This window comes from Misgurnus anguillicaudatus, chromosome 3 (assembly GCF_027580225.2).
Source record: "Misgurnus anguillicaudatus chromosome 3, ASM2758022v2, whole genome shotgun sequence".
Lineage (NCBI taxonomy): Eukaryota > Metazoa > Chordata > Actinopteri > Cypriniformes > Cobitidae > Misgurnus > Misgurnus anguillicaudatus.
Window position 1 is genome coordinate 7,609,706 of NC_073339.2, and position 27,404 is coordinate 7,637,109.

Below are 27,404 nucleotides of genomic sequence, written 5' to 3' on the forward strand. Positions count from 1 at the left end.
TGATGTGATAGGTGCGATTCTGGTCAAACTTCAGACTGTTGTTTAAATGCTGAGTCACATAAACATCATTTAACCAGACTTTAAAATTCAATTGTGTACCTACAGAAACAATGAGGCGATCTGAGTTGCTAACATCTGAATATCCTGTGTAATTTTCAGTGACATAATAAGGCAGTGCATCTGAATTCCTGAGGTTGCCTGTCTCGTAGTATTCACAGTTAATAGGAAGAATTTTCTCCTCATTCCTAAAACAATGGAAGCCAAAACGTCCATTCGCTGGGTCATGCAGGGCACGTAGACCACTGGAGTCAATGTGAACATATTCATTGGCAAACCACCATAATAATCTGAGGCCGTGTCTGGGATCTGGCTGCCCAAACTTGGAATCTCTCAGCTCGGACAAATTGTTCAGGGTTTCCAGCATGTTCCTGGTGACTCTGTTTGAAAAATATAAAGGAATCAAAATAGTAATTTATGGTCGAAGAGAAAGACTCAATATAGAGATTGTTTTTGTTGAGCAATGAAGTAAGTGTTTTCCTTTAATGGCACACATGAAGTGTCTGGACAAGATATGATTTATGTTTCTACAAGCATATTTAATCATTTACAGTACATTGTAGTAGAAATGCCCACCTAATGCTAACAATTTTATTGGAACTGCATATCGTAGTAATGTGCGTTACTGTACTGCCTACCTTATTCAAGCCTACCTTATTATGTTAGTTTAGAGCTATTAACATGAAAATAATTTGAAAGCCCTTCAAATAAATGCAAATTACAAGACATTTAAACAGTTTATATCTGACTGCTGAAGAACATGAATGGTACCTACTTGGATAATTGAATTGAGCTGATGAACCGAATAGTGAGGAAGTGTTAAATGAAAAATGAGAACAGCACCTGCTGATCTTAAAATGTACAAACCCATAAGGCATCTGGTCATACTAGTTTAAAACAAACAACCCTTGCGTGACTGCTTTGATCAATTTTGTTTTCTGTTTTGTCAGTAGAATAAAAGAAAAGCTTATTTTGAAGAGCTTAAATAGCACTACTTTAAATTGAATTAATATTATAAACTTTCTGTGTGTGCCAATTGTGTTTCTGTATACTTATATAATGATATTGACAGGGTCAGTTTATCCTCAACATTTTCTGATTCGTGTTTTGTGTGTGATGTTTTTACTTGGAAACAGAAACAGATGTTGCTCCACATGGAAGTAGTTTATATAAATTGAAATACATTAGGAAAGAAATAAAAATAAACGAAATTACAACAACATATATATGACCCTGTACCACAAAACCAGTCTGAAGTCGGACAGGTATTAGTCAACAATAAATTTACTGTAAAAATATTGCTGTAATTATGCAGCCGGTTGCCAGTAACTTACTGTAGAAGATAAAGACTGAAAATGTTTCATGTTCATTTAACTTTGAACAAACTGTTGCCAGTAAATAACAGAAATCTAAAATCTACAGTAAGTTACTGGCAGCTGGTTGAAACCAAAAATATCATAGCACTGGAGCATTGCTTGAAACAAGTCATGTGACCTGTAGCTTCAAACGCTTTGAATATTTTATGGTGACATGAATAGTAATTGTCATTGACTCATTGTATTATGCCATATATTGTGCCAAATAGACCAAAAAAGTATAATAATTGACAACCATGCCTAAGTAGAGCATCGTGTCAAAAGGATTGAAGCACCAACACAGTGTGTTTGTAAAAGCCTTATTGCTTCAGAAGCCCTTTCAGCACATCCAGTGCAAAGTACTTGAAAATTGTCCGGAACGAGGAAGTTTTACCAGCAGAAACCACACTCCTGCATTATTAAACTAACCTAACTACATGTGCTTATCAAAGATTTCCAGCACCAGCACCGTTTAAAATATAATGTATAAAGAAATTAAAATAATAATAAACATGTGAAAATAATAATAAACATAATGATAAATATTAAGATGACATCCTATATTAATGACTCAGAGTTTACATTGGATATCATCACATAAACAGATTTACACATTTAATTTTGCAAATTTGGGCAAATATTTTGGTCCATCTGTAATTTACTACACATAAAAATTTCTATCCAAATATGCATTATTATATTGTTGCATTTTAGCATTTGCTTTATGCATTGAGTTCCCCTGTTTTCCACGACCCTATCAAAACCCATTTTGGGCCACTTGTTAGACAAAATTGGCTATGTAGGCCAGAATAGATATCCACTGCGTGAAGACAGAGTGAGAAATCCACTGCGCAAAGACAGGGTGAGAGATAACTGAGTTGCCGCGGAGGAATAACCAGCCGTGCTGGACAGCGGCAGAAGACCCCGTGGGGTACGCTGGACAGCGCTTAAGGCATCAATGCAGCCAGAGCTGCGGCAGTGAGAGAGATGACAAACTCCCAGAGGCGGCAGGGAAGTGGAAGACCTGGCAGATTGTAGACAGCAGAGAGCACAGGTAAAATACGAAAATAACAAAGTAAATCTCTAAACTTGAAGCGTTTCAATACTGGGATAATAACTAGACAGACTAGATAAGACCGAACTATTGGCAAGGCACATACAATGACGAACTCGCAGAGAACAAAAGGCAGAGGGCACTAATATATTAAACCAAACGGGGAATTATTGGAAAACAGGTGCGGGGCGCAGGTGCAGGAAATCACGAAGATGAAGCGCCCGGGTGACAGACGTGCATGAGCTGAGCTGAGCTGAGCTGTAAAACACAAACACAATGAAAACACAGAAACAGAGCAGCCGATCAGATCGACGCCATGACACTTATTGCATCAATCGTAATTCCAGCATATAGAGGTTGTGTGAATGTTGTGTTGATTGTGTGTAAGTGTTCGAGTATTTGTGTCTCGGAGACTCTGAAGAAGGACAGAGTGCCTGCTGACCAGTCCAGATAAACTCCTAATCTGTTAAAAGGAAATAAACAAGGAATGGATGTTTTCTCTTCTTTGTGATGAACACTGATTTCACCAAAATAGCACTGCAGACTCCAGGATTTTCCATTAGCTCCAAACAAACTGCTTGCACTCCATCCTTTCCTGCTGATGTCTTTATATGACACTGATATGCAACCGCCTGCCCCGCTCCATTCAACCTCCCAATAACAGCGTCCAGTCAAACTCTCTTTACACAAAACCTGCATATGACTCTCAAATCTGTCTGGATGATCAGGATACGACTGAAGATGATTTACATATCTGACTTTCTTCTTATCTTCAGATAGCACAAGATGAGCGTTTGCTGTGTTTGGGTCCAGTGTGAGATAACAGGCATCTGAATACAAGAAGACACATTTATAACAACAACAATAACAACAACAACAACAACTGTGATTGTCTGCGTCTGTGTAGACTCACACTTGCGTAGTCCTGCAGTAATTCTGAGCTGTCCTCCATGATCCAAACTAAACACAGTAATAAAACACACAATCATGCCACCACAATTAATACAATGAAAAATGTCTATAGGAACAAATGTAAAAACACAATGCAGACACATTTAAACTCACACTGCACACACGCATGCACACAAACCTGCAGACACACACTCTCAAAAACACACACACACTCACATAAACCTCATTCACACAGCACTTTGGACCCAAAAATACCCGTAAAATTGGCAGACAAGCTTCAGTGTGAACGCAAAAACACGTCCCATAAATCTTCTGGGATCTCTCCCGGAAAGAGAACCTAGTAACATTGCCGTAAGATACCCGGAAAACCCTCAGTGAGAAGAACCATCTGAAAAGTCTGAATATGAAAAGTATGAGCATGTACAGCACTCAATACTTATTTGGGGCTCCTTTTGCCTGAATAACTGCAGCAATGTGGCGTGACATTGACATGGAGTCGATCAGTCTGTAGCACTGCTCAGTTGTTATGAGCCCCGGTTGCTCTGATAGTGGCCTTCATCTCTTCTGCATTGTTGGGTCTGGCATATCGCATCTTTCTCTTCACAATACCCCATAGATTTTCTAAGGAGTTAAGGTCAGACAAGTTTGCTGGCCAATTAAGAACAGGGATACCATGGCAGCAGGAGGCATGATGTGCTCTAAAACTTTAAAACTAAAGCTCTAAAACTTCTAAAGCGGCTGCATTGACCTTGGACCTCAGAAAACACAATGGACCAACACCAGCAGTTTTTGTCTTTGAAACGCTTCTGACGCTGTCTGTTGTTCAAGAGTGGCTTGACACAAGGAATGCGACAGCTGAAACCCATGTTTCTCTACCACATCTTTTCCTTCCCTTCGCCTCTCTATTAATGTGCTTGGACACAGAGCTCTGTGAACAGCCAGCCTCTTTTGAAATTACCCTTTGTGTCTTGAAATGACCCTCCTTGTGCAAAGTGTCAATGGTCATCATCTTTTGGACAATTGTCAAGTCAGCAGTCTTCCCCATTATTGTGTTGTCTACAGAACTAGACTGAGAGGCCATTTAAAGGCCTTTGCAGGTGTTTTGAGTTAATTAGCCGATTAGAGTGTGGCACCAGGTGTCTTCAAAATTAAAACTTTTCACAATATTCTAATTTACTGAGAAACTGAATTTGGGATTTTCCTTAGTTGTCAGTTATAATACTCAAAATTAAAATAAATTAACATTTGAAATATTTCAGTCTGTGTATAATGAATGGATATAATATACAAGTTTTACTTTTTGAATGGAATTAGTGAAATAAATCAACTTTTAGATGATATTCGAATTATATGACCAGCACATGTACACTTTGCATTAACATTCAACCTGTATAGGGATGTTGTGCCCATACATATTAAAAAGACAAGTGTAAATGCATGTCTGATCACAATGCAATCCAATCAGTGTGTCCTGGTCCAGAGGTAGAGGACGCATTGTGATCGAATTTCGGTGTAATGTAAACAGTGTAATGTCCAGCCATTGTGTCTGAATTCGCAGGTCGACATCATGCAAAATGCAGCACCCTCTCTCACAAAATGTCAAAAAAAAAAAGATGGAGAACCCCCGTATGGAGACCATTGAGACTTCTACCCTCATCTTTGATTTGTAAATTGTCCCTTACTGAAAATGCTTTTCAAAAGAAAACCCACCATTTCAGTTAGACATTACACCGGGCCATTCTCTGCAGACTTATTTAAATATTGTGCGGCTCAAATGAGCACGGGACGTGATTTTTTTATGCTGCTGAATGATCTCCGCTTCAGCACGGTCAGTGACGAGCTAACTTACCTGATATCTGCTTCAGTCTAGTTTGCAGACATTTCTCATCGTGAATATTTATCTGGATGCAAATTCCTTATTTTCAAGACCTGAACCATAACTTCATGTTGCCATGACACGCGCGTCCTCACTACGGCATGCCCCATACGGCATTGTTTATGCATCTCATTTATTATTCCCTGATAACTGCTTTAGTCCAGTTTGTCAAAATATCTCGTCATGAATGTTGATCTGCATATAAATCCATCGTTAAAGAGCTGAAGTATAACTTCAATGTTGTGATAACACACACGTCCTGACTACGACACGACCATTACGGCATTGTTTTCTGAATCTTGTTTACACTGAGGGTTTTCCGGGTATCTTTCGGCAATTTTGCTAGGTCCTCTTTCCGGGAGCAATCCCAAAAGATTTACGGGATGTGTTTTTGCGTTCACACAGAAGCTTGTCTGCCAATTTTACGGGTATTTTCTGGGACCAAAGTGCTGTGTGAATGAGGTTATAGAGACAGACAGACAGACAGACAGACAGACAGACAGACAGACACACACACACACACACACACACACACACACACACACACACACACACACACACACACACACACACACACACACACACACACAGTATAGTGAGTATTAGTGTTGAGTTCGTACTTGAGTTTGTGATTATTGAGTCTCTGAGAGAGCATCTGACGTCCTAAGTCCTCTGGGTGATTGTAGCTCAGATCCAGCTCTCTCAGGTGTAATGATGTGTTTGAACCCAGAGCTGAAGCCAAATAACAACAACCTTCATCTGTCACCATACAACCTGATAATCTACAAAAAGATCACACATCAACATCAGTCAGTTCATAGTCTTTAGTTACAAATCAGTAAATAAGTATCTAGAGATAAATACCTCAGTATCTCTAGTTTACAGTCTGGACTCTTGAGAGCATCAGAGATGAGCTTCACTCCTGAATCCTGCAGGTCATTGTTACTCACATCCAGATCTCTCAGGAGACACCACGATGATTGTAGAGATGAAGAGAAACTTTCACAACACTCAGCTGTCAGATTACACATGGACAATCTGAAGAGAAGAAGACAGATTATCTACAAGACATTTTTCAAAACACAAATTTCAGTTTTGCCAAAGAACAGCTATGACAGTCACTATCATTTATTGTTTTAGTACCTGACTATTTATACTGAAAATAACTGACCTCAGTATCTCTAATTTACAGTCTGGACTCTTCAGAGCATTAGCGATGAGCTTCACTCCTGAATCGTGCAGGTCATTGTTACTCACATCCAGATCTCTCAGGAGACACGATGATGATTGTAGAGATAAAGATAAACTTTCACAACACTCAGCTGTCAGATTACACTTGGACAATCTGAAGAGAAGAAGACAGATTATCTACAAGACATTTTTCAAAACACAAATTTCAGTTTTGACAAAGAACAGCTACGGCTGTCACTATCATTTACTATTTTAGTACCTGACTATTTATACTGAAAATGACTGACCTCAGTATCTCTAGTTTACAGTCTGGACTCTTGAGAGCATCTGCGATGAGCTTCACTCCTGAATCGTGCAGGTCATTGTTACTCACATCCAGATCTCTCAGGAGACAACATGATGATTGTAGAGATAAAGATAAACTTTCACAACACTCAGCTGTCAGTTTACACATGGACAATCTGAAGAGAAGAAGAAGACAGATTATCTACAAGACGTTTTTCAAAACACAAATTTCAGTTGTGCCAAAGAACAGCTATGACAGTCACTATCATTTATTGTTTTATGACTATTTATACTGAAAATGACTGACCTCAGTATCTCTAATTTACAGTCTGGACTCTTGAGAGCATCAGAGATCAGCTTCACTCCTGAATCCTGAAGGTCATTGTTACTCAGGTCCAGATCTTACACAGGTGAGTTTGAGGATTGAAGACATAAAGCAATGACTTCACAGAACTCAACAGTCAGATCACAGCTGTCAAATCTGCCAATATATATTTTGTTGTATCTTCATAAACAGTGCAGTGAGACATATAACTCTACATTTCATCACGCTGTAAAACACTAAACATACAGTGAAGTTACTCACAGGGCTTTTCTGCAACATCTCACAGCTGGAACAAATATCTTGTAGTTTTCTTTTGATGTCTTGTATCTCTTCATGTTGAACGTATTCGCATTCTCTGACATCAGCAGTACGTGAACCATTAATAAGCACATTGAAGATGAGAGATGTGTTTCTGAACGAGCATCTGAATTTAGGTAGCTTTGGATGTCCTCACATAACAACTGATCCTTGAGCTCCAGTAAGCAGTAAAACAGGTTGATTAAAGCTTCATCTGAGCAGGAATCTTCGTCTTTTAATTGTTTAATGAATTCAGTTGTTTTTCTGATGCTGTCTGTGGTGTCTTTAGTATGTGTGAGCAGACCTTTGAGCAGCTTCTGACTAGATTCCAGTGAAATGCCCATCAGAAAACGTAAAAACAGATCCAGATGTCCTCTTTCACTCTCCAGGGCTTTGTGAATGGCCTCAATGAGAATGTTATGCAGATCAATATTTGAGGTGCTCTGAGGTATTTCAAGGAATAATAAAAGTTCCTCAGTTTTCTCATTTAGGTAGCAGACGAACACATGCAATGCAGCTAGGAACTCTTGAACACTCAGATGGACAAAGCTGAAGACTTTTGTTTCGTGAAGTACAAATTCCTTCTTAAAGATCTCAACGATCATTCCTGTGTACTCTGAATCTACAGCCACATCAATACCACATGCTTTTAGATCTTCCTCATAGAAGATGATGTTTTCTTTCTTCAGCTGTTCAAACGCTAACCTGGCCAACTTCAAAATCATCTCCTTGTTAATGTCCAGCAGCTTTGTATGTTCTCTTTCATGTTCTTTGTCATACTTTTGGTTCTTCATGTTCATCTGAATCAGCAGGAAGTGAATGTACATTTCAGTGAGAGTGTTGCCAATGTTTTCCTCATTGTTCTTGATGACAATATGATGAAGTAGTGTGGTTGTGATCCAACAGAAGACAGGAATGCGGCACATGATGGAGAGGCTACGAGATTGCTTAATGTGAGAGATTATTTTAGATGCTTGAGTTTCATCTTTAAATCTCTTTCTGAAGTATTCCTCCTTCTGCTGGTCAGTGAATCCTCGGACCTCTGTGAACAAACCTACAAACTCAGGAGGGATTTGATTGGCTGCTGCTGGTCTTGATGTTACCCATATGAGAGATGATGGAAGCAGATGACCTTTAACCAGATTTATAAACAATGCATCTACAGATGATTTTTCCTCAACACTTGACAACATTCTGCCTTCATCATAATTCAAGGGCAAGCGACTCTCATCAAGTCCATCAAAGATCAACGCCACTGTATATTTCTTCACTAACTTCATAAGCAGTGCATTTTCCAGATCTTCAATATCAGGATAAAATTTCTTTAGAAACTCAATGAAACTGATCTGTTTCTCTGTAATTACGTTGATCTCTCTGAATGAAAACAGGAACATAGCATCTACATCTTGATTAGTTTTTCCTTCAGCCCAATCCAGAATGAACTTCTGTACAGCGACGGTTTTTCCAATTCCAGCGATGCCTTTGGTCAAAACAATTTTCTCCTCGTTATTCAGTGACTGAAATATTTCATTACAGTTGATGGGTCTCTCCTGTGATTTCGTGGTCTTTAAGGCTTCATCAGTCTTCAGAGTCTCATGTTCACGATTGACTTCTTCAAAATCTCCCTCCGTAATAAACAGTTCTGTGTAAACCTCCTTCAGATGAGCTTCATTTTCTTTCTTGCCCTCAAAAATGTGCTCTGATTTCTCCTTCATTTCGGTTTTATGACTTTTTAAAAATTCTTGCAGCTTAGAAACATCTGTTAATAGAAATGAAGAGAATAAAACTATTAAACACAAACGTGACAAATGTTATTCATAATAGCAAGGTTATTTGTCATATGGGAGATAAATAAAACAAAGAGGGCTGCAACAACAGTTATTGTTATAATTGATTTATCGGGTGATTATTTTTTCGATTAATTGAATAAACGACCCCCCCCCCCACAAATTTACTCAATAAGATGTTTCCCTTATTATAAATAAGGCACTAAATTAGGATATTCACCTGTAGAATTTTGTAGAAGTGCAAAAGCCACACAATACTAGAGATTTACTAATATAATCTTTTTGATTTAAATGACAAAACATAAACAAAACAAATTAAGTCTTTGGGGATGTGCTGAGGAATTTTTTCACAGATTAATAAACTCATTTTAATATTAAACTTTAGACCTTGATGAGAATTAACATTATTCATTATTAATCAAATAAATAAGCCATCATGATATGAAAATGCATGCATGGTTACAGTAATAAAAACCTGAATTTTCTCCTTACTTTAAAACAGATTGTGGTTCATTACTATTTTTACAACAATTAAACAAATACAAACTCACTTATATTAAAGGAAATTAAACCGTTATTAACCAGCGTTTTTTTTGTGCTTTTGCTTATGTAATTGTCCTGTCAGGGTTGCCAGATCTCTGTAACAAAATCAGCCCAATGGCAATTCAAAATTAGTCCAAAAGCATCCCAATGACTATTCACACAGCTTGACGAAGAAACAGCGCCTGACTTTAATTAGAAACACACAGCTTGTGCTGTCCGCGTTGTCCCACGGTGGTGTGGGACGTTACAGAACAACTAATCAAATATAATCGTTAACAACTTACAGTTTTTGCCTACTGCTTACACACTTTTTGCAAAATTTGGCTCATTATGTCAAAATTCTACACACAAGCCACACAGACATAGGACTTGGAGATTAACAAATCACATCCATGCCAAAATGAAACACTGCAATCAAAACTTAGCACTCCTTTCTAAAAATGAAATTCTTGTAACAAAACCATACACACAAGCACCATTTGAATTACTCTTTCATATCACCAGCAACACACTGATCCGCTTTATATATAACACTGCAGTCTTTGTGGTTTTATTTTTATCGCAATTTTCTTAGACTCAGTCTTTAGTAAAACTCAAAATTAGATTTATTTAAAGATATATTTATTTGTTTAAATTTATTTAGTAATCAAACAAGAGTTTTTACCCAAAAAAAAACATTCTTAAAGGAATAAAGAAAAATAGAACCACAAGTCATCACATTTAGCCACAAAACAAAAGTAAAAAACAAAACAAATACTGGATAAACTGCTATTGTGGGGAAAAACACACTTGTTTTGTGTTTGTGTGCGCATGTATGTGTGTGGTGGGGGCCTGGGGGGTCTTATGGATCCCTGCTTCTGTTCGGATCTGGCCACAAGACCTCGTCGACATCACAGGCGATGTCCTCGCGGGCTAGGCATCGGGGAAAATATCGTCTTGTGTGCCTGATCCACCCTTGGATGGATCCCACCTCAATGTCACCACATGCCTCTTCCATTGCTTGCAGAAGAGGCATGCGGGCGTGTGGTTGCCAATCATAGACTTTCCACCGCCATGCTGAAAAGAATTCCTCGATTGCATTTAGAAAGGGGCTGTAAGGCGGCAGGTATAAAATTGTGAAATTGTTATGGTTGGTGAACCAATCTTGGACCAGAGTAGCCCTGATGTCATCCGATACACGTCTCCGCACTGGTCCTCGTCTTTGTCCTCTTCCATGTCCACGTCCAACTCCTCTCTCTCTTTGTCATCCTCTTACTCTTACTCGCATTGCCTCCATGCTTGCAAAGTTCTCAGAATGTCTTACCTGAGGCCAGGGCCGGTTCTAGACATTTGGAGGCCCTAGGCAAAAGTTATGTTGGAGGCCCCCTGCACCACTCATTTCTTCCACTTTTTAGAATAAAAACAAAGCACCAGAAAAATATAGTTCTTAACCTTTTTATTATATATCTTTTATTACTATTTGTACATTTTCACTAATATATGTACACACATACAAAAACTGTATGTTTTTTGTGTACATGTCTCTTTTCCGTGTATTTGTGTTTCTTCACAATCACTATTGCTCCTCTCTCTCTTCGCTCTGTTGTTTACCTGACTCTCAAAAACCTCATCATTGATCCTACAACATATTTAAAAAAATATACCAGTAGCCTAATGTCATGAAAACGTCTACATTGTTTTCTACAGAGTAAAAATAAACTTTAGTACAGTAAGTTATGACATGTACTTCAAAATTATTAAAACTTTAAGTTTGTAACTGGTTATTATCATTTTAAAACGAGTAAGCATTTAAGTAAGCCAGGATTTTAGTAGTAGTTTTGCTGTAATTTGTTCAGTAATTTATTTATTTAGCAATAACACAGAATAAGAAAAACATCTATACAGAACAACATTACATTTACAGAAGTACACTTGCTGGACATCACTTCAGTTCATAAACATCAGTGCCTTTTATAGTTATTTTCTATCTAGGTATGAACAGGATTTCCCTGCACATTATGCCATTGCAATACATTAAAGACACTATATATTCACACAAATAAACTGCTAGTGTAAGTGAAACGGACAAACTAAGCAAAAAGAACAGTTTGTTGTTAAAAATATGTTTATGTTTATTAAGTAGTATGTTTGAGCAACTAATCAACAGCGTAGCTTATTTACAATATACAGATATTTGAAACAATTAAACATACTCTATTGTATTTGCTCCTTGTCTTTGAACTCAAATGTATTTACTGTAGGCCTAATAATGCAAATCAGTTCCTGACGCAATGTTTTTTTTTCCTGACGCGATGTTATTATACGCGCAATTTCATCACGTCTGACAGTCTCGAGTGGACGCGTTATGACGGTCGCCTCAGATTAAACCGAACCGGCAAAGTCAGTGGAATAAAGTGAATGTTCCGGATTTGGCACAGGTTACATTACAAATTAATGCAAAATATGATGACAAATCACATACCTTTATCACGCGCTCAAGGCCGCCTTAATGCACGGGCTTACCTGGGCTGAAGCCCAGGGGCCTCCCAAGTTCAAGGGCCTCCCAAGTTTGCGTTCATGACCAGCTGAAAATGTCATATTGTTTTGTAACTTGTCGGGTTTTCTGTCAATCACTCTAATTGCACGTTACATGGCTGCTGATTGGTCCGTTGTAACTTAACGTGAAATAAAATGTCAGACGTAACATATTTTTTATTCCGCGTAATGTAATTAAGTGCGCGTTGTCAACTTGACATTCCTGCACGTTAGACTGAGTGTGACAGAGAAACGGGAAATAATCCACCAACAAATGAAAGAGTCATTTCTGAAATTTCATAATGCACTAGTGAGGCGCAGCTCTCTCTCTCTCTTTCGTGCGCGCGCTCGCTCGTTCGCTCTCTCTGTGCTCGTTCAGCTCTCTGGCATGCAGAAGTCTCTGACCCGTGCACAAGAAACTGTGCCGCTAAATTAAGAAAGGAGTTCCCGCATAATGCTGTTAGTTGTTATAAAGTTTAAGTTTACTCGCGTTTATATCAGTGACGCGTGCGCAGCTGGAGCGATGTAGATTGACGCGACGTCAGCTCACAGTACACACATCTGTTGGTAGAAAGACGAGAAAGAGACGCAACGGTAAAGGTGCAAGTCTAAGAAAGTAAAGAGCGACAAAACCATCTCAAATGATCATCCCCTGATAGCACCATTATAATCTCATTATCTAAAGATCTTATGTACAGGTATGTTCCCTGTCTGTCTTGTGCATATTCATACTTGGTCGGTTTACATGCTTATGCATACATACTAAATACAATGCATACTATATCTTCAGCCTACAAAATAAATAACTGATTAAAAAACAAGATTCTGTCTATAAAGACTTATCTTTTGTTATCATTAATGCATTTTCACTTTAAAACTAACTTTAACGTATTATATTTTTAAAACTGTGGTGAGCATTTAGTTAGTGAGTGGCAATTTTCTGCAAATTATATTCCAAAAACTATATAAACATAAAGCTTATAAACATATAAACTTTCACACATTTTGGTTTTATTATCACCACAAGTTGCTGTGTGTGGTTGTTAAATAAAGTGTCTTGTGTTTATGCTCAAGTGGGCTCAGTGACATGTTAATAACAATATTATGGTGTTTTCTGGCTCAAAGAGGGAAAACTCACTGTTGTATGTCTCGAAAGAAACTAATGCATTTTGTGATGTAGATTACCTAGATATTACACTTTAAAAAAGAGACGGTAACACTTTATTTTAAGGTGTCCTTAATACAGAGTAATTACCTCATTAAGTACTTAGTAGTAGATGGTGTAATTACATGCAACTAAATGTACTTAATATGTAACTAAGTTATGGAACAGCATGTACTTACAGATTGTAATTATGCACATGTAATAAGCTGCAACTGTTACACATATGTAACAGGTCGAGTCTGTTACAAAGCTAACTACTGGTGTAATAAAAGGTCTTGTTACATATGTGTTACAATGTAATCATATTGAAAGTACTTTGTGTAGTACTATGTAATAACAAGTACCTACATATGTTACTAGTTACATAGTTCACAGTTTAATTACATGAATTAGCTTCTTAAATACATTTAAATTACATTATATTACACAGGGATAAGCTACGTAAAATAAAGTGTATCTAGAGTGTACTTAAGTGTACTTCATCTGTTTCTACATACCTTATCCATCTGTAACACAGTTTGAATTGACTTACTAGTTCACTGTTAATAACATGAATTAGCTTCTTAATTACATTTAAATTACATTATATTACACAGTTTGAAACGACTTACTAGTTCACTGTTAATTACATGAATTAGCTTCTTAATTACATTTAAATTACATACTATTACACGGGGATAAGCTACGTAAAATAAAGTGTATCAAGAGTGTATTTAAGTGTACTTCATGTGTATCTACATACCTTATCCATTTGTAACGTAGTTTGAATCGACTCACTAGTTCATGGTTTAAATACATGAATTAGCTTCTGAATTACATTTAAATTACATATTATTACACGGGGATAAGCTACGTAAAATAAAGTGTATCTAGTTTGTACTTAAGTTTGAAACGACTTACTAGTTCACTGTTCATTACATGAATTAGCTTCTTAATTACATTTAAATTACATACTATTACACGGGGATAAGCTACGTAAAATAAAGTGTATCTAGAGTGTACTTAAGTGTACTTCATGTGTATCTACATGCCTTATTCATCTGTCAAGTAGTTTGAATCGACTCACTAGTTCATGGTTTAAATACATGAATTAGCTTCTGAATTACATTTAAATTACATAATATTACACGTGGATAAGCTACGTAAAATAAAGTGTATCAAAAGTGTACTTAAGTTTGAAACGACTTACTAGTTCACTGTTAATTACATGCATTAGCTTCTTAATTACATTTAAATTACATTATATTACACAGGGATAAGCTACGTAAAATAAAGTGTATCAAGAGTGTACTTAAGTGTACTTCATGTGTATCTACATACCTTATCCATTTGTAACGTAGTTTGAATCGACTCACTAGTTCATGGTTTAAATACATGAAATAGCTTCTGAATTGCATTTAAATTACATAATATTACACGGGGATAAGCTACGTAAAATAAAGTGTATCTAGAGTGTACTTAAGTGTACTTCATAAAAAATTGAATGCTAAAAATATTTAATATTGATATACTTCAGTATACTTGCGCTCACACTAATGACCAGTATATTTAAACTGTGCTATTGATTAGTTAGTGCTATTTCAGAACAACACATTTTTTACTTCATATATTTTACTTTAAGTGTATTTGGTGTACTTTTGTGTGCTAAAGTGGAACAACTTCAAGTGTACTTAGTACAATTTAAGCATATGACTGTTTGTGCTAAATGCATGCTTGATAAGTGAATTTAGAGTTTATTTTTGTGTTTAATTTTTGTTAAACGTACAAAAATGTATTATGAGTGTCTTGCAAACATACACTCAGTATACCTTGAATAGATTGTTTGCACACATTTTATAGATCTATATTTTTTGGCTAATCCAAAATTCTTAAAACTACCCTGGTAAAAATGAATATGGTAAGTATATTACGTTTTGTATACTTTAACATACCTGCAGCTAGACCAGTGACCAGTATACTTCGTTTGTTTATAATTAGTTAACTTAAAGAGTGCTATTTTGGGAATAGATGACTTCAGCTGATAACATATCCAAAATTATTTTTTTGAAATAAATGTTTCCAAATAAAAGCTGATTAAAACAGTCAAAAAAATGTTATAATTATATTTAAATATATGTTTATTCACAGCATTCATAGTGTACACTATTTGCGTAAAAATGGAACAATTACTCATTGAAGAATGTCAAGATGATTCAGAGTTTTCAACATCTTTCTCACGCAAAATCAACTTTAGTCTGGCAGGTTTTGATTCAGCCTAATAGTAGTCTGAAAAAGAGAGACAATAAGCTCAATTAACAAGTGTTTAATTTTAAGACATTGCATTTATTTAAGACTTACTGTTTTAAATCTATAGTTTACTGGCTAAAGAGAACAATGGCAACTGAGCAGAAAGTAAATTTTTACGTAACTTGAGCTTGACTAGAATGTCCTCATATATAAAGAACTCTTCATTAAAATAACTTCCCAAAGTAGGCATATGAACATACTCAATTACCCCAAAAAGTAACATTAACATTTCTTTAGACTCACAGTATTCACATTAGATTATCATTTCACATTAGATTATCTTTTGTCTTTTAAAGATTCTTTTAGAAACCATAAATTGTCTATTTAAGCACTAATTATATGCTCAAAACAACCTCAACATCATATGAGTTATTTTCTGTCATATTTCTTTACTCTTGTTTCATACGCAAACATATATCTCATTTACAATTCAATTATTAGCACTATCACCATGGCAACATTCACTTGAAACAAAATGGCGGACACCCGCGAACTCCGTGTGCACTACTGAACTCACGGTACTGTCAAATAGTTGTTTACCATCAAAATTCAAGTAACAACATAATTGCATTTTTTTCTCTCTGTGAAATAGCAATCTTTGTTTTTAAAAGGAACTTTCAAGATAGTTACTTCAGTTCGTATTACATTCACGAGTACTTAAAATACAGTTTTGTTGTTCAAATCTCACTCAAAACGTTAAACACTGATGACAACCATTTATAGACACCTTTAACTTGTTATATACTCGAATTAATCTTACCTGCAAAGAATATTAAACAAGATAGATTAATTTCTCCCGGAGCATCTCGAATCACTGTTATCTGCTCTCTGCATTAACTTGTGTATATATAAGCGCTACTACTACTAAGCAGACCTATGCGAGAGCTCCCCCTAGCTGTCTGTATGATGTAGACCGCCTATGCACACACATACAAATATATTGCTACTGCAGAACTCTTTTACAATGAAAAGTGTGTCCCTGAAGTACTTTAATAAATTCAGTTCAGGCAATTTACCTTTTTATCATGTTCTTATTCTTCTGAAAAAAAAGATATACAACACTCAAAATTTAAATGGGGGGTCTTCCGTTTCCATATCTTTTATTTAACTAATACCACATATACAAACATATAATATATGAAGAGTTTCGTTGCAAAACGAGATTTTTTTAATTGTCGGAAATCTCGTTTTTTGGTTTTGCATTCCAATTAACATCAATTCAACTGCAGTTGGTTTGTTTTGATTTAAACCTAACATAACATAATAATAAACATGTTTTGACAAAAAAAGGATTTATCTCGTTTTCAGTGTTGGGAGTAACGCATTACAAAATATACACTGTAAAAAATCAGTAGAAATTACAATGTAATTGCAGCTGGGTTGCCGGTAATTTACCGTAGATTTAAATTTATGTAATTTACTGGCAAGAGTTTGTTCAAAGTTAAATAAATTTTAAATATTAACAAGTCTTTATCTTAAGAGAATAAAACTATAAAATTGCTTCAGATTTTGTTTCCCAGAATGTTTTGCTTGATGCTGTTTTTTTTTTTACTCTGTAAAGACAAAGACTTGTAAATGTTAAATGTTCATTTAACTTTGAACAAAATGTTGGCAGTAAATAACATAAATTTAAATCTACGGTAAATTACCGGCAACCCAGCTGCAATTTTTGATGAAAGTAACGCAAAAGTAACGCAAAAGTAGTGTAACTCATTACAGTTCAGAGACAGTAATATTGTAATGTAACTAATTACTTTCAAATGTCAGTAATTTGTAATATATAATGTATTATACAACAGTTCTTTCTGGTTCTCGAATCTGATTGGCTAAGACCTATGCGATATTGTGCTGATATCGGCACTGTTACCGCTTCACCTTTCGTATCATTCCGCCACCTAGTGAATGGAGGTCCTAAGCAGGCTCATCTCTGAATTGAAAAACACAGACGCCCTGTTTTGAATCACTCTCCGTTTGTCTCATTAGTTTACTAGCTCATAAATCAGTCTGTGAATCCCCAATCGGAAGTTATTCCGTCAAAGATCAGCGCTCTTGGATGTTACGTTACAGTTAATGGGAGAAATGTCTTGTCACATCGTGTGGACGATTAACACTTGGAAAGAGGAATATAAACACTCTTTTTTTTTTGGAGCTATATTTCTTATCAGAACGCGAAAACACCGTGGAACTGCAGGTAAGCACCACAGCTTTTAAATGTGGACATTGATCATTTACTTTATCGTGACCTGACTATTAAAACATGTTATGAGATATCGCCACTGGTATATTTATAAGCAGCATGCAAAAACATATCTCTGACACTTATAAAAAACTGTTTTATATAGTACTGACAAGAACAAAGTTTAATAATAATAATCGAGTGCTCGTATCACGTTAAGAATAAATGAGAAAGCACTATTAACGTTATACAAGTAGTTTTATTAACTTTTACCCCGCGCCAAAACAATAACAACACAAAAGACACTAAATATGAATTAAAAAACAAGTAATAGTTTGATCATGACACCAAATACTGCTGATTTGATTTCATTTTGACGATCATAAACAAACAAGGCCAACATGAGAGCCAGGGTATCTCTTTCAGAGATGTAGCCCAGAGAGGGCGGTGGTCAGCGGGGCGAGTGAACACTGATGTCCGCTCATGCTTTGGTTCTCATACGTACCGAATCTAACTAAGCGAACGTTCAAACAGGCGCTATCTTTACTAATCGACTGCAGATTTAAATATAATACATATACATTCTCGACTGAACTAATCTTAAAACTACACTTTGTGACCAAGAAACGGTAATATAAAGTAACGGCTTTTCTGTCCATTGAGTTGTTATGAGCTTCAAAGCAGCTGAAAGTTTTACCTGTCATTCTGGCCGCCCTCAAATCCGTGGCGGAAGAAGTAGTTCTCAAACAAAGAGGCTTTTAAAATAACTCCGTTGTTGTTGTCTAGTTTTCGTTTTTCAAACGTGTGCCGTCGAACTGTTGTATAAAAACAATATACAACAGTTGTTGTATAAGGCCTGCGGCCTCGTGCCTCTGGCCTAATCACAGCCGTGATGATATAGAGCTATATCACACTCCTACTCGAGCGATATTGCTTAATTACACTTTGGAAGTAACTTTTTCCAACACTGCTCGTTTTGCAACGAAACTCTTCATATTTGACAAAACGATTGCGCATTAATTTGTCGATATAACAGGCTAACAGTACCGTTAGCTATAAGCTAAAGCCACATTCAGACAGCCAGCGATGTTATTGCTGTGTGTCGCCCGTCTCTTTCAATGAGGTGTTTCTAAATCTGCTTGTCATAAACAAATGAGTACCATCCATGCCAGTAACTGACGAGAGAAGGATGACATGAACTCCACTGCTTTATTCTTATTGGTTGTCGCTCCGGAAATTCGCTCGACATTTGCATAAAGTAAAACTTTTCTTAACTTTCTCGCGTCGCTGGACACGCCCATACGGTCGCCAACAGTCACTTTCGCTCGTGCCGCTGGAAGTCACCCGGTTTCCATTGAAATTTATGAGATCACGTCGCTCTGCTACACTCTAGATACACTTTATTTTACGTAGCTTATCCCTGTGTAATAGTATGTAATTTTAATGTAATTAAGAAGCTAATTCATGTATTTAAACTGTGAACTAGTGAGTCGATTCAAACTTTGTTGCAGATGGATGGGGTGTGTGGAAGCACGTGAAGAACACTTGAGTGCACTCTAGATGCACTTTATTTTGCGTAGCATATCCCCGTGTGGTATTGTGTAGTTTAAATGTAATTAATAAGCTAATTCATGTAATTGAACTGTGGACTGGTGGGTTGATTCAGGCTGCGTTGCGGATGGGTGGGGTATGTGGATACACATGAGGTACACTTGAGTGCACTCTTGATACACTTTATTTTGTGTAGCTTATCCCTGTGTAATATAATGTAATTTAAATGTAATTAAGAAGCTAATTCATGTAATTAAACTGTGAACTAGTGAGTTGATTCAAACTACGTTACAGATGGATAAGGTATGTAGAAACACATGAAGTACACTTAAGTACACTCTAGATACACTTTATTTTGCGTAGCTTATCCCCGTGTAATATTATGTAATTTAAATGTAATTAAGAAGCTAATTCATGTAATTAAACTGTGAACTAGTGAGTTGATTCACACTTTGTTACAGATGGATAAGGTATGTAGATACACATGAAGTACACTTAAGTACACTCTTGATACACTTTATTTTGTGTAGCTTATCCCTGTGTAATATAATGTAATTTAAATGTAATTAAGAAGCTAATTCATGTAATTAAACTGTGAACTAGTGAGTTGATTCAAACTACGTTACAGATGAATAAGGTATGTAGATACACATGAAGTACACTTAAGTACACTCTTGATACACTTTATTTTACGTAGCTTATCCCTGTGTAATATTATGTAATTTAAATGTAATTAACAAGCTAATGCATGTATTTAAACTGTGAACTATGTAACTAGTAACATATGTAGGTACTTGTTATTACATAGTACTACACAAAGTACTTTCAATATGATTACATTGTAACACATATGTAACAAGACCTTTTATTACACCAGTAGTTAGCTTTGTAACAGACTCGACCTGTTACATATGTGTAACAGTTGCAGCTTATTACATGTGCATAATTACAATCTGTAAGTACATGCTGTTCCATAACTTAGTTACATATTAAGTACATTTAGTTGCATGTAATTACACTGTCTACTACTAAGTACTTAATGAGGTAATTACTCTGTATTAAGGACACCTTAAAATAAAGTGTTACCAAAGAGACTATAAATCGATAGGAAGGGGGGCCTACAAAACCTCTTAGCCCCGGGGCCTCACATTAGGTTAAGGCGGCCCTGCACGCGCTGCACTTTCTTTGCGTGCCTGCTTTGCCTTTCACTTAGCAGCCCCCGAAGGATGCACTCATTTAGGCGTCATAATAAATCATTGACTTTTTGCAGAAAAAAACTTTTTTGCATATCAATCTTATTTTACGTTCAGAGGGCGGGAGCTGCGGGACCCACATAAGTGGTTTCACTACAGGTGAGTGACAATTCATTTATAGCCAATAGACAAAGAGACCACTTGTTGCTGTCCATCCTGATTGGTATAGGGATTTTATGGCTATGGAGGCCCCACCTCTAAGCTCGAGGCCCTAGGCAATTGCCTACTCTGCCTATAGGTGGCGCCGGCCCTGCCTGAGGCCTATTTGTAGTGCTAAGACTCAAACCGATTGGTGTTCTGTTTTCTGTACAAGTGTATTTAGGTGTGTATGTAAGTGTCTATATTTGCCAGATGACTTTTGCATTTTGAACAGAGTGTTTTCCCAATGATAATAGGTGATTTCGTTTTTGAAAAATGTGTCTAATGTAAGAAAACGTGTGTAGTGTTTCGCAATAAGTGTGCTACAGAATTGCAAACAAAGTGCAAAGTTGACAATGTGTTTAAGTTATGGTTACACTGTGTTTAAGCATATGCTACAAGAAGTTTAGGTATTGAGGCTTTGGTCTAAGCATTCGGATTTAGTGTGTAAGCAATAGGCAAAAACTGTATTTTCATTGACAACAAATTTATCAATGAGTTCTTGCAGCTCTGAAAACGAATTTTGTTAAAACACCTCATGAAATGTTGCAATATATATTATTAATAAAATATATTTACCGTCGTATCTGGGTTTCTTTGGGGTCTCTGAGGAGCTTTGCTGCTCTGTGAGGACAGAACAGACAATAAGAAAGCAAGAAATTGAATTAATTTTGTTATGTAGACTTAAAGCATGTGTGTGTGTGTGTGTGTGTGTGTGTGTGTGTGTGTGTGTGTGTGTGTGTGTGTGTGTGTGTGTGTGTGTGTGTGTGTGTGTGTGTGTGTGTGTGTTATTGTACCTGCAGTGTATGACATGTAGTTGATGTTCACTGAACCGCTGATATTGTTGTTATTTAATACAGGAACATTTGCAGATGAACCTCCCTCAGCTTTCACATCAAGACTGACTTTAGGTTGATCACGACCGCTCATCTAACATTTAACAATGAGACATCAAGTGATTCATTGATGTTTCTTACAGATATAAACAAACATTAGCATTTAAAATACATACAGTAATAATTTACTTTAATTAGTAATTAATCATTTATTCATTGCATTTTTAGTTTTCTAATTCTTCCAAATCATGTTCATTGTATCCACCTTATTTTTGATGTAAGAGCTCCTTTGTCTTCCGGTGAGCCACTAAAGCTAATGGTAGTCTATTTTGACTGGATGTTTAATGTTCATTCCGATCTCTCTGATGAAGCCAATACAGAAGTGACTTAAACTGCAATTCATCGTCTGGCCTCTAGAGGCAGGCTCTAAAAGGAAGTCAATTCCCATAGACCTCCATGTTAAAATGCCCAACTTTACAGTAGAAAATAATATGTTAATATTATTCAATATAGATAATTTTGCCCTTTTTTGTAAATCATCCATTTAATTTATATTAAGCCTTAAAGGCCGCATAATTAAGGGCGTGGCCACTTAAGCGAGGGGTAAACGGCCACTGCTGTCACTAGAATCGAGCTAGGTGGGCATGGTTTCAGCAACCAGCAACCTCAGCTTCAACCATGTCCCGCCTCCTTACCTAATTTTCGGTTATCAACGAGTGATGCGCGGTGACACGTGGCCAAGATGGCGACAGCAGGCAGGCACCGCCTACTTTAAGCTTCTAAAATGCTCTTCACAAACCAATGGATGATGTCACGGACACTACGTCCATATTTTTTTACAGTCTATGGCGTGGGTTTTCAACCGGGGGTCCGCGGCCCCCAGGGAACTGCAGGGGGTCTGCCAAATGATGTTTAACCACAAGCTATTTTTTGCTAAAAACGTAAAATATGTACAAAATGCAGAGGTGGAAAGTAACGAATTACATTTACTCACGTTACTGTAATTGAGTAGTTTTTTTGTGTACTTTTACTTTTTTGAGTAGTTTTTAAAATCTGTACTTTTACTTTTACTTAAGTATGTTTTATTTAAAGTATTGTACTTCGCTACATTTTAAATCATATCCGTTACTGAGTAAAAAAATATTTAAAAAACCAAGGTAATAAAGACGTGCAATGGATGATTGATGGCACTCATCTCATTATATGCTCATTTAAACTATATATAGTTTAATAAATTAATGCATGTTACCAGCAATACATCAATTACAACCTTACTATAGTGATTGTATTTACTAGCTGCTGACCATTTTCAAAAGTGCATAACTCGCATGTAAAAATCATTAAACAATTCCATAAATGTTTCTTACTTTAAAAAAGCTTTTTTTATTTTATTAACTTTTTGTTATTGCACTTTAATTGTAAAGATGTTCCTACAATTAAAAACAACTAGTTTGAGATGTATATTCCCTTGTCGTTTTTGAACTATACTAGAATCCTCCACCTCTCCCCGCTGTAAAAAAGTAACTTTTACTCTGAGTAAAGTTAAAATGACTTACTTTTTACTTTTACCTGAGTAGATTTTTAGACAAGTAACTTTACTTTTACTTGAGTACAATATTTTATTACTTTTTCCACCTCTGACAAAATGTTACATGTCCCCTTTAAGTTGTGCACGTGCATGGCCGCATAGGCTTGAAGGCACGCATTCAGTTTAGCCAGCGGACCAAAATAAAATATCAGAAGATTATAAATGTCCATTCAGGAAGCAGCAGTAGCGACAGAAAAGGCATCATAAAACAGGTAAATCTTATAGGCACGTGTGAAAAAACACTTCACCGATTTGCATTAAGCTTTGTATAGTTAGAACCCCAGTCATGTTTTTGAATGGTCGTGCATAATTCCCTCATTTTCCCCTGAGACGGGAGAAACACTGAGTTCAGTGTTGCACTTCCTTCTTTCAATGATGTTAAAATCGCCATTTTGCGTCATTGAAAGAAGGAACTGCTGTATCTTTGAAAGACTACAGACACTCATTTTTCCATTTTGGCTATGGGTGGGACCCACTCACGCTCCAGACCTATTACAGATCAGTGGGTAAGATAAACGAAAATATACGAACACAGACAAAAAACGATCAGCCGCCATCTTTATGCTAAACTAAGCTAAACAGAAGTTGTGGAGCGAGCCAGACTTCATGTTACAATAATAACGGAAGTTATATGATATGAAATGGAAGAGGGTTATTTCGCAAGCGTGATGTTCTTATCCGCTGTTCATGGCACCTTTATGAGCCACAATACAGCAAAGAACTGAAGCAGATGGAGGAACAGAAGCCCGAGGAGTAGGCCGGAGCCTCGGCTAGGGTGGCCATTTGTGCCAGTTCTGCCGGACACGTCCCGAACATGTTTTCGGGTTCGTTCTCCGGAAGTCGCGTTGGTCAACCACATACGTCAACAAGGTTTAATATTTCGGGTTTATTTTCAGAAAAGCAACCGTTACATTTCAAGGTAAGAATGAAACTAAAATGATTGTATGTCTTAAAAGAAATAAATCTTACTTTTCTAATGTATTTTAACTGAAATGTGATGATGTATGCGGTCGAGCAACGCGACTTCCAGAGAACGAACCTGAAAACATGTTCGGGACTGTCATGACCTGATCTCTCTATTTCTTGTCTTATCCGAGTTTGAGAGATTAGGTTGTGACAGTACGTGTCTGCCCTGAGAGAGTTGTGTGACTTGCCCTTCCGCGGTCCATGTTTCTCTCAGGGTTCGTGAATTGTTTCCCGCTCCCTTATGTTTGATTAAGCTCCAGGTGTCTGTTGTTAGAACTCCCTATTTAATACCCTTCTGTCCTGTCCTCCATGCATTGGTATTCTTCTGTGTTCCCTGCTAGTTTCCCTGAATGTATTCCTGTTCTTGGTATCCTGTGTGAGTTTATGTAGTTTAGTGTTCTCAGTGTTTATGTAGTTAGTTTAGTTCTCGTGTCTGTTTATTGTATGTTTTACCCCTCGTGGGTGTTTTGGTTCTGTGTGTTTGTATATATTAAAGTATTCTTTATTTTAGTCTACATTTGGGTTTTCCTCGTCTCCTTTGTTTCCCGCCCGTGACAGGGACGTGTCCGGCGGAACTGGCACGAATGGTCACCCTAGCTTCGGCTGAGTAGAAGACGCCCTAACCCTTGGCCTCTGCTGCGTAGGAAACCCGGACTGGCTAGAGCTTGGACGGACTAGTAGTGGCTGTACTCTCACTGTGTGCTTTCTTTATAACATTTCTGCATCAGATCAGGATATGGACGTTTGTTTGGTGAATGGTTCCGGCCGGGGCACTTTGCACGTGTTTATTTCAAAGACGTGTTTCGGCTTATGAGCACAAGAGCTGAGGCAGCGCGTCTGTGGAGATATTGTGCGGTGGACGCGTTTGTGGGCAGAATACAGGGTTAAACGGCCGTCTGACTATAAAGTGAATTTGGCCGATATAACACTGATGTAATTACAGTAAACAAGAGACAAAAAGAAAATTGTTAAAACTAAATAAACATTTAAAATGCATACCCTTTTTTAAGTACTTGAAAAGACATTTTTTACTGCGGATCTGACTCCTCACGTTACTGTTTGAAAAAGACTTTGCTACACACCAGACCAGAGTGTTATTGTGTGAAACACAACGTAACATCACGTTTAAAATTAAGTCATGATTGGTGTCTGTCAGACACAGCGGTGGCTATTTTCTTTGTTTTACTAACGTGGCATTTATGTACACAATAGCATATCTGAGCCGTGTTCCGATGGCTTGCAGAGCTATGCATTGTGGAAGTTCTAGTTTTTCATACAATTGTGCTCTAAAGTCACGTTCTGTCTTTTCTTGGTCAAATAGGCACAAATTTCAGCATTTATGTTACATTTTGACTACAAATATGACCCACTTTCAATAAAGATGAATGTGTCTCCTTTAAAGGTTGAAGTATGGTCCATTTGCATGTGATACAATGTATCGTCGCAATGTACCCGCCCCGCCAGATTTTTGGTCACACATGCACATACAGGAGAATGTAATAAATAGCCCATTAGATGCATTTCATTTTGTCGCAATGTGCATGCGTCGAATAAACTATGCTTTGCAAAGCTGTGCATTCAACTGTACGCCTACATTCACTTACACATAAAAAGCAGACTATACGACGAGCTTCCAACCACATTAAATCATTTACAGTACAATGCTATCCTTATGCTAATAATTTTATTGTAAATGCATTTATTTCGGTATAAACTAGAGATTGTAGTAATATATAGAAATGGACTAATGTACGTTACTGTAAATTACATTGTTGTATGCTACTGCTTACCTTATTAAAGCCACGTACAAGACAGATCAGATAGGTCACACAGATGAACACTTATGACAGTATAGAGCTAAACATGAAAATAACATATTAAGAAACGTAAGACTTTCAAATAAGAAATATAGGAAATTTAAAAAGTTTGAAAAATAACATGAATGATACCTACCTGGAAAACTGAAATGAGCTGGTGAACAGAATAGTGAGGAAGTGGTGAATGAAAGATGAGAACAACACGACTGATCTTAATGTGTACAAACCCATAAGGCAACTGGTCATACTAGTTTAAAACAAAAACCCTTGCGTGACTGCTATGATCATTCTGTTTTGTGTTTTGATTTTGTCAGGAGAATGAAAGAAAAGCTTATTTTGAAAGCTCATTTTCACTTTGTTTAAACAGCATTTATTTGTGTATGAACGCCCTGTGTGTGTCATTTGTTTATGTACTTATAATAATGACGAAGATAGGGTCAGGTTATCCTCTGACACTTTCTGGTTTGTGTTTTTATGATGTTTTTACTTGGAAACAGAAACTTACGTTGATCCTCAAGGAAGTAGGCTAGTTTGCGAAATATTAAAGTATCTCACAGTTCCACTCTAGCCTATCAAAGTCTATCAATAAAATAAATTAAGAAATATTAGGAAAGAATAGAAAATAAATGAAATTAAAATAAAACATATATGTGACCCTGGACCACAAAACCAGTCTGAAGTTGCACTGGTATAGCAATAGTCAACAATACGAGTCAAAACTATAGATTTTTTGTTTATGCCAAAAATCATTATTATGTAAAGATTTTGGTTCATGAAGATTTTTGTACAATTCCTAGCAGTAGTGATGCAAAGTCGGCAACACCAAAGCTCGAAACGTTACCTGATGCCAAGCACTGTTTTTAATCAATAAATATTTTTGATACTTTTGGAGCTTTAGTGTTGCTGACTTTGCATCACTACTATTACGTTTTTTTGTCGAGCACCCAATTTAAATTGATGTGCGTGCTTTAGTCTGCTCTTTGTACAATTCCTAGCATAACTATTTCAAAACTTTATTTTTGCGAGTGGATGCATTTGCCAAAGACTTCATTTGGTCAACTTCGAAGACATGTCTGTCATGATTCTGCCCTCTTGTCTTATTCTAGTCTTGATGCAGAATCATGATAGATTTATGTTTTGTGTGCCTGCACGTGGCCTTCTTGTTGGGCTGCGTGCGTGTCTCGTCACTTTATCCCCGCTCCATTGTCATCCTCTTGTCTTCATTGACTAATCCTTGTCACCTGTTCCCCTAATTATTTTACCCCTATTTAAGGTCCTTGTGCTCTGTGTTCTGTCTGGAATCGTTAGCTCTGTTCCGGTGTCAAGTCAAGTCAAGTCCTTTGAATGTTGTTATTGTGTTGTGTTGTCTAGTCAAGTTCAGTCTAGTTAGTCAAAGTCTATTCAAGTTTAGTGTTAGTCAGTCCTAGTCATT

General features: G+C 36.8%; 1 protein-coding gene and 1 long non-coding RNA gene across 2 annotated transcripts; both read right to left on the reverse strand.

The window, feature by feature from the left end:
- Positions 1-1,561: 1,561 nt before the first annotated feature.
- Positions 1,562-26,200, reverse strand: LOC129444046 (protein NLRC3). Its single transcript, XM_073860265.1, is given in 11 exon segments — positions 1,562-3,296; positions 3,380-3,426; positions 5,875-6,036; positions 6,119-6,292; positions 6,733-6,906; positions 7,038-7,211; positions 7,317-9,111; positions 21,345-21,389; positions 21,563-21,695; positions 25,946-26,012; positions 26,109-26,200. Coding segments are annotated over 9 exon segments (3,231 nt in total). The 5' UTR covers positions 25,946-26,012; positions 26,109-26,200; the 3' UTR covers positions 1,562-2,769.
- On the reverse strand, positions 15,461-16,760 carry LOC141358801 (uncharacterized). Its single transcript, XR_012365239.1, has 2 exons — positions 16,408-16,760; positions 15,461-15,626 (listed from the first exon to the last, which is right to left on the reverse strand). It is a non-coding gene; the product is annotated as an uncharacterized lncRNA (long non-coding RNA).
- Positions 26,201-27,404: the final 1,204 nt, after the last annotated feature.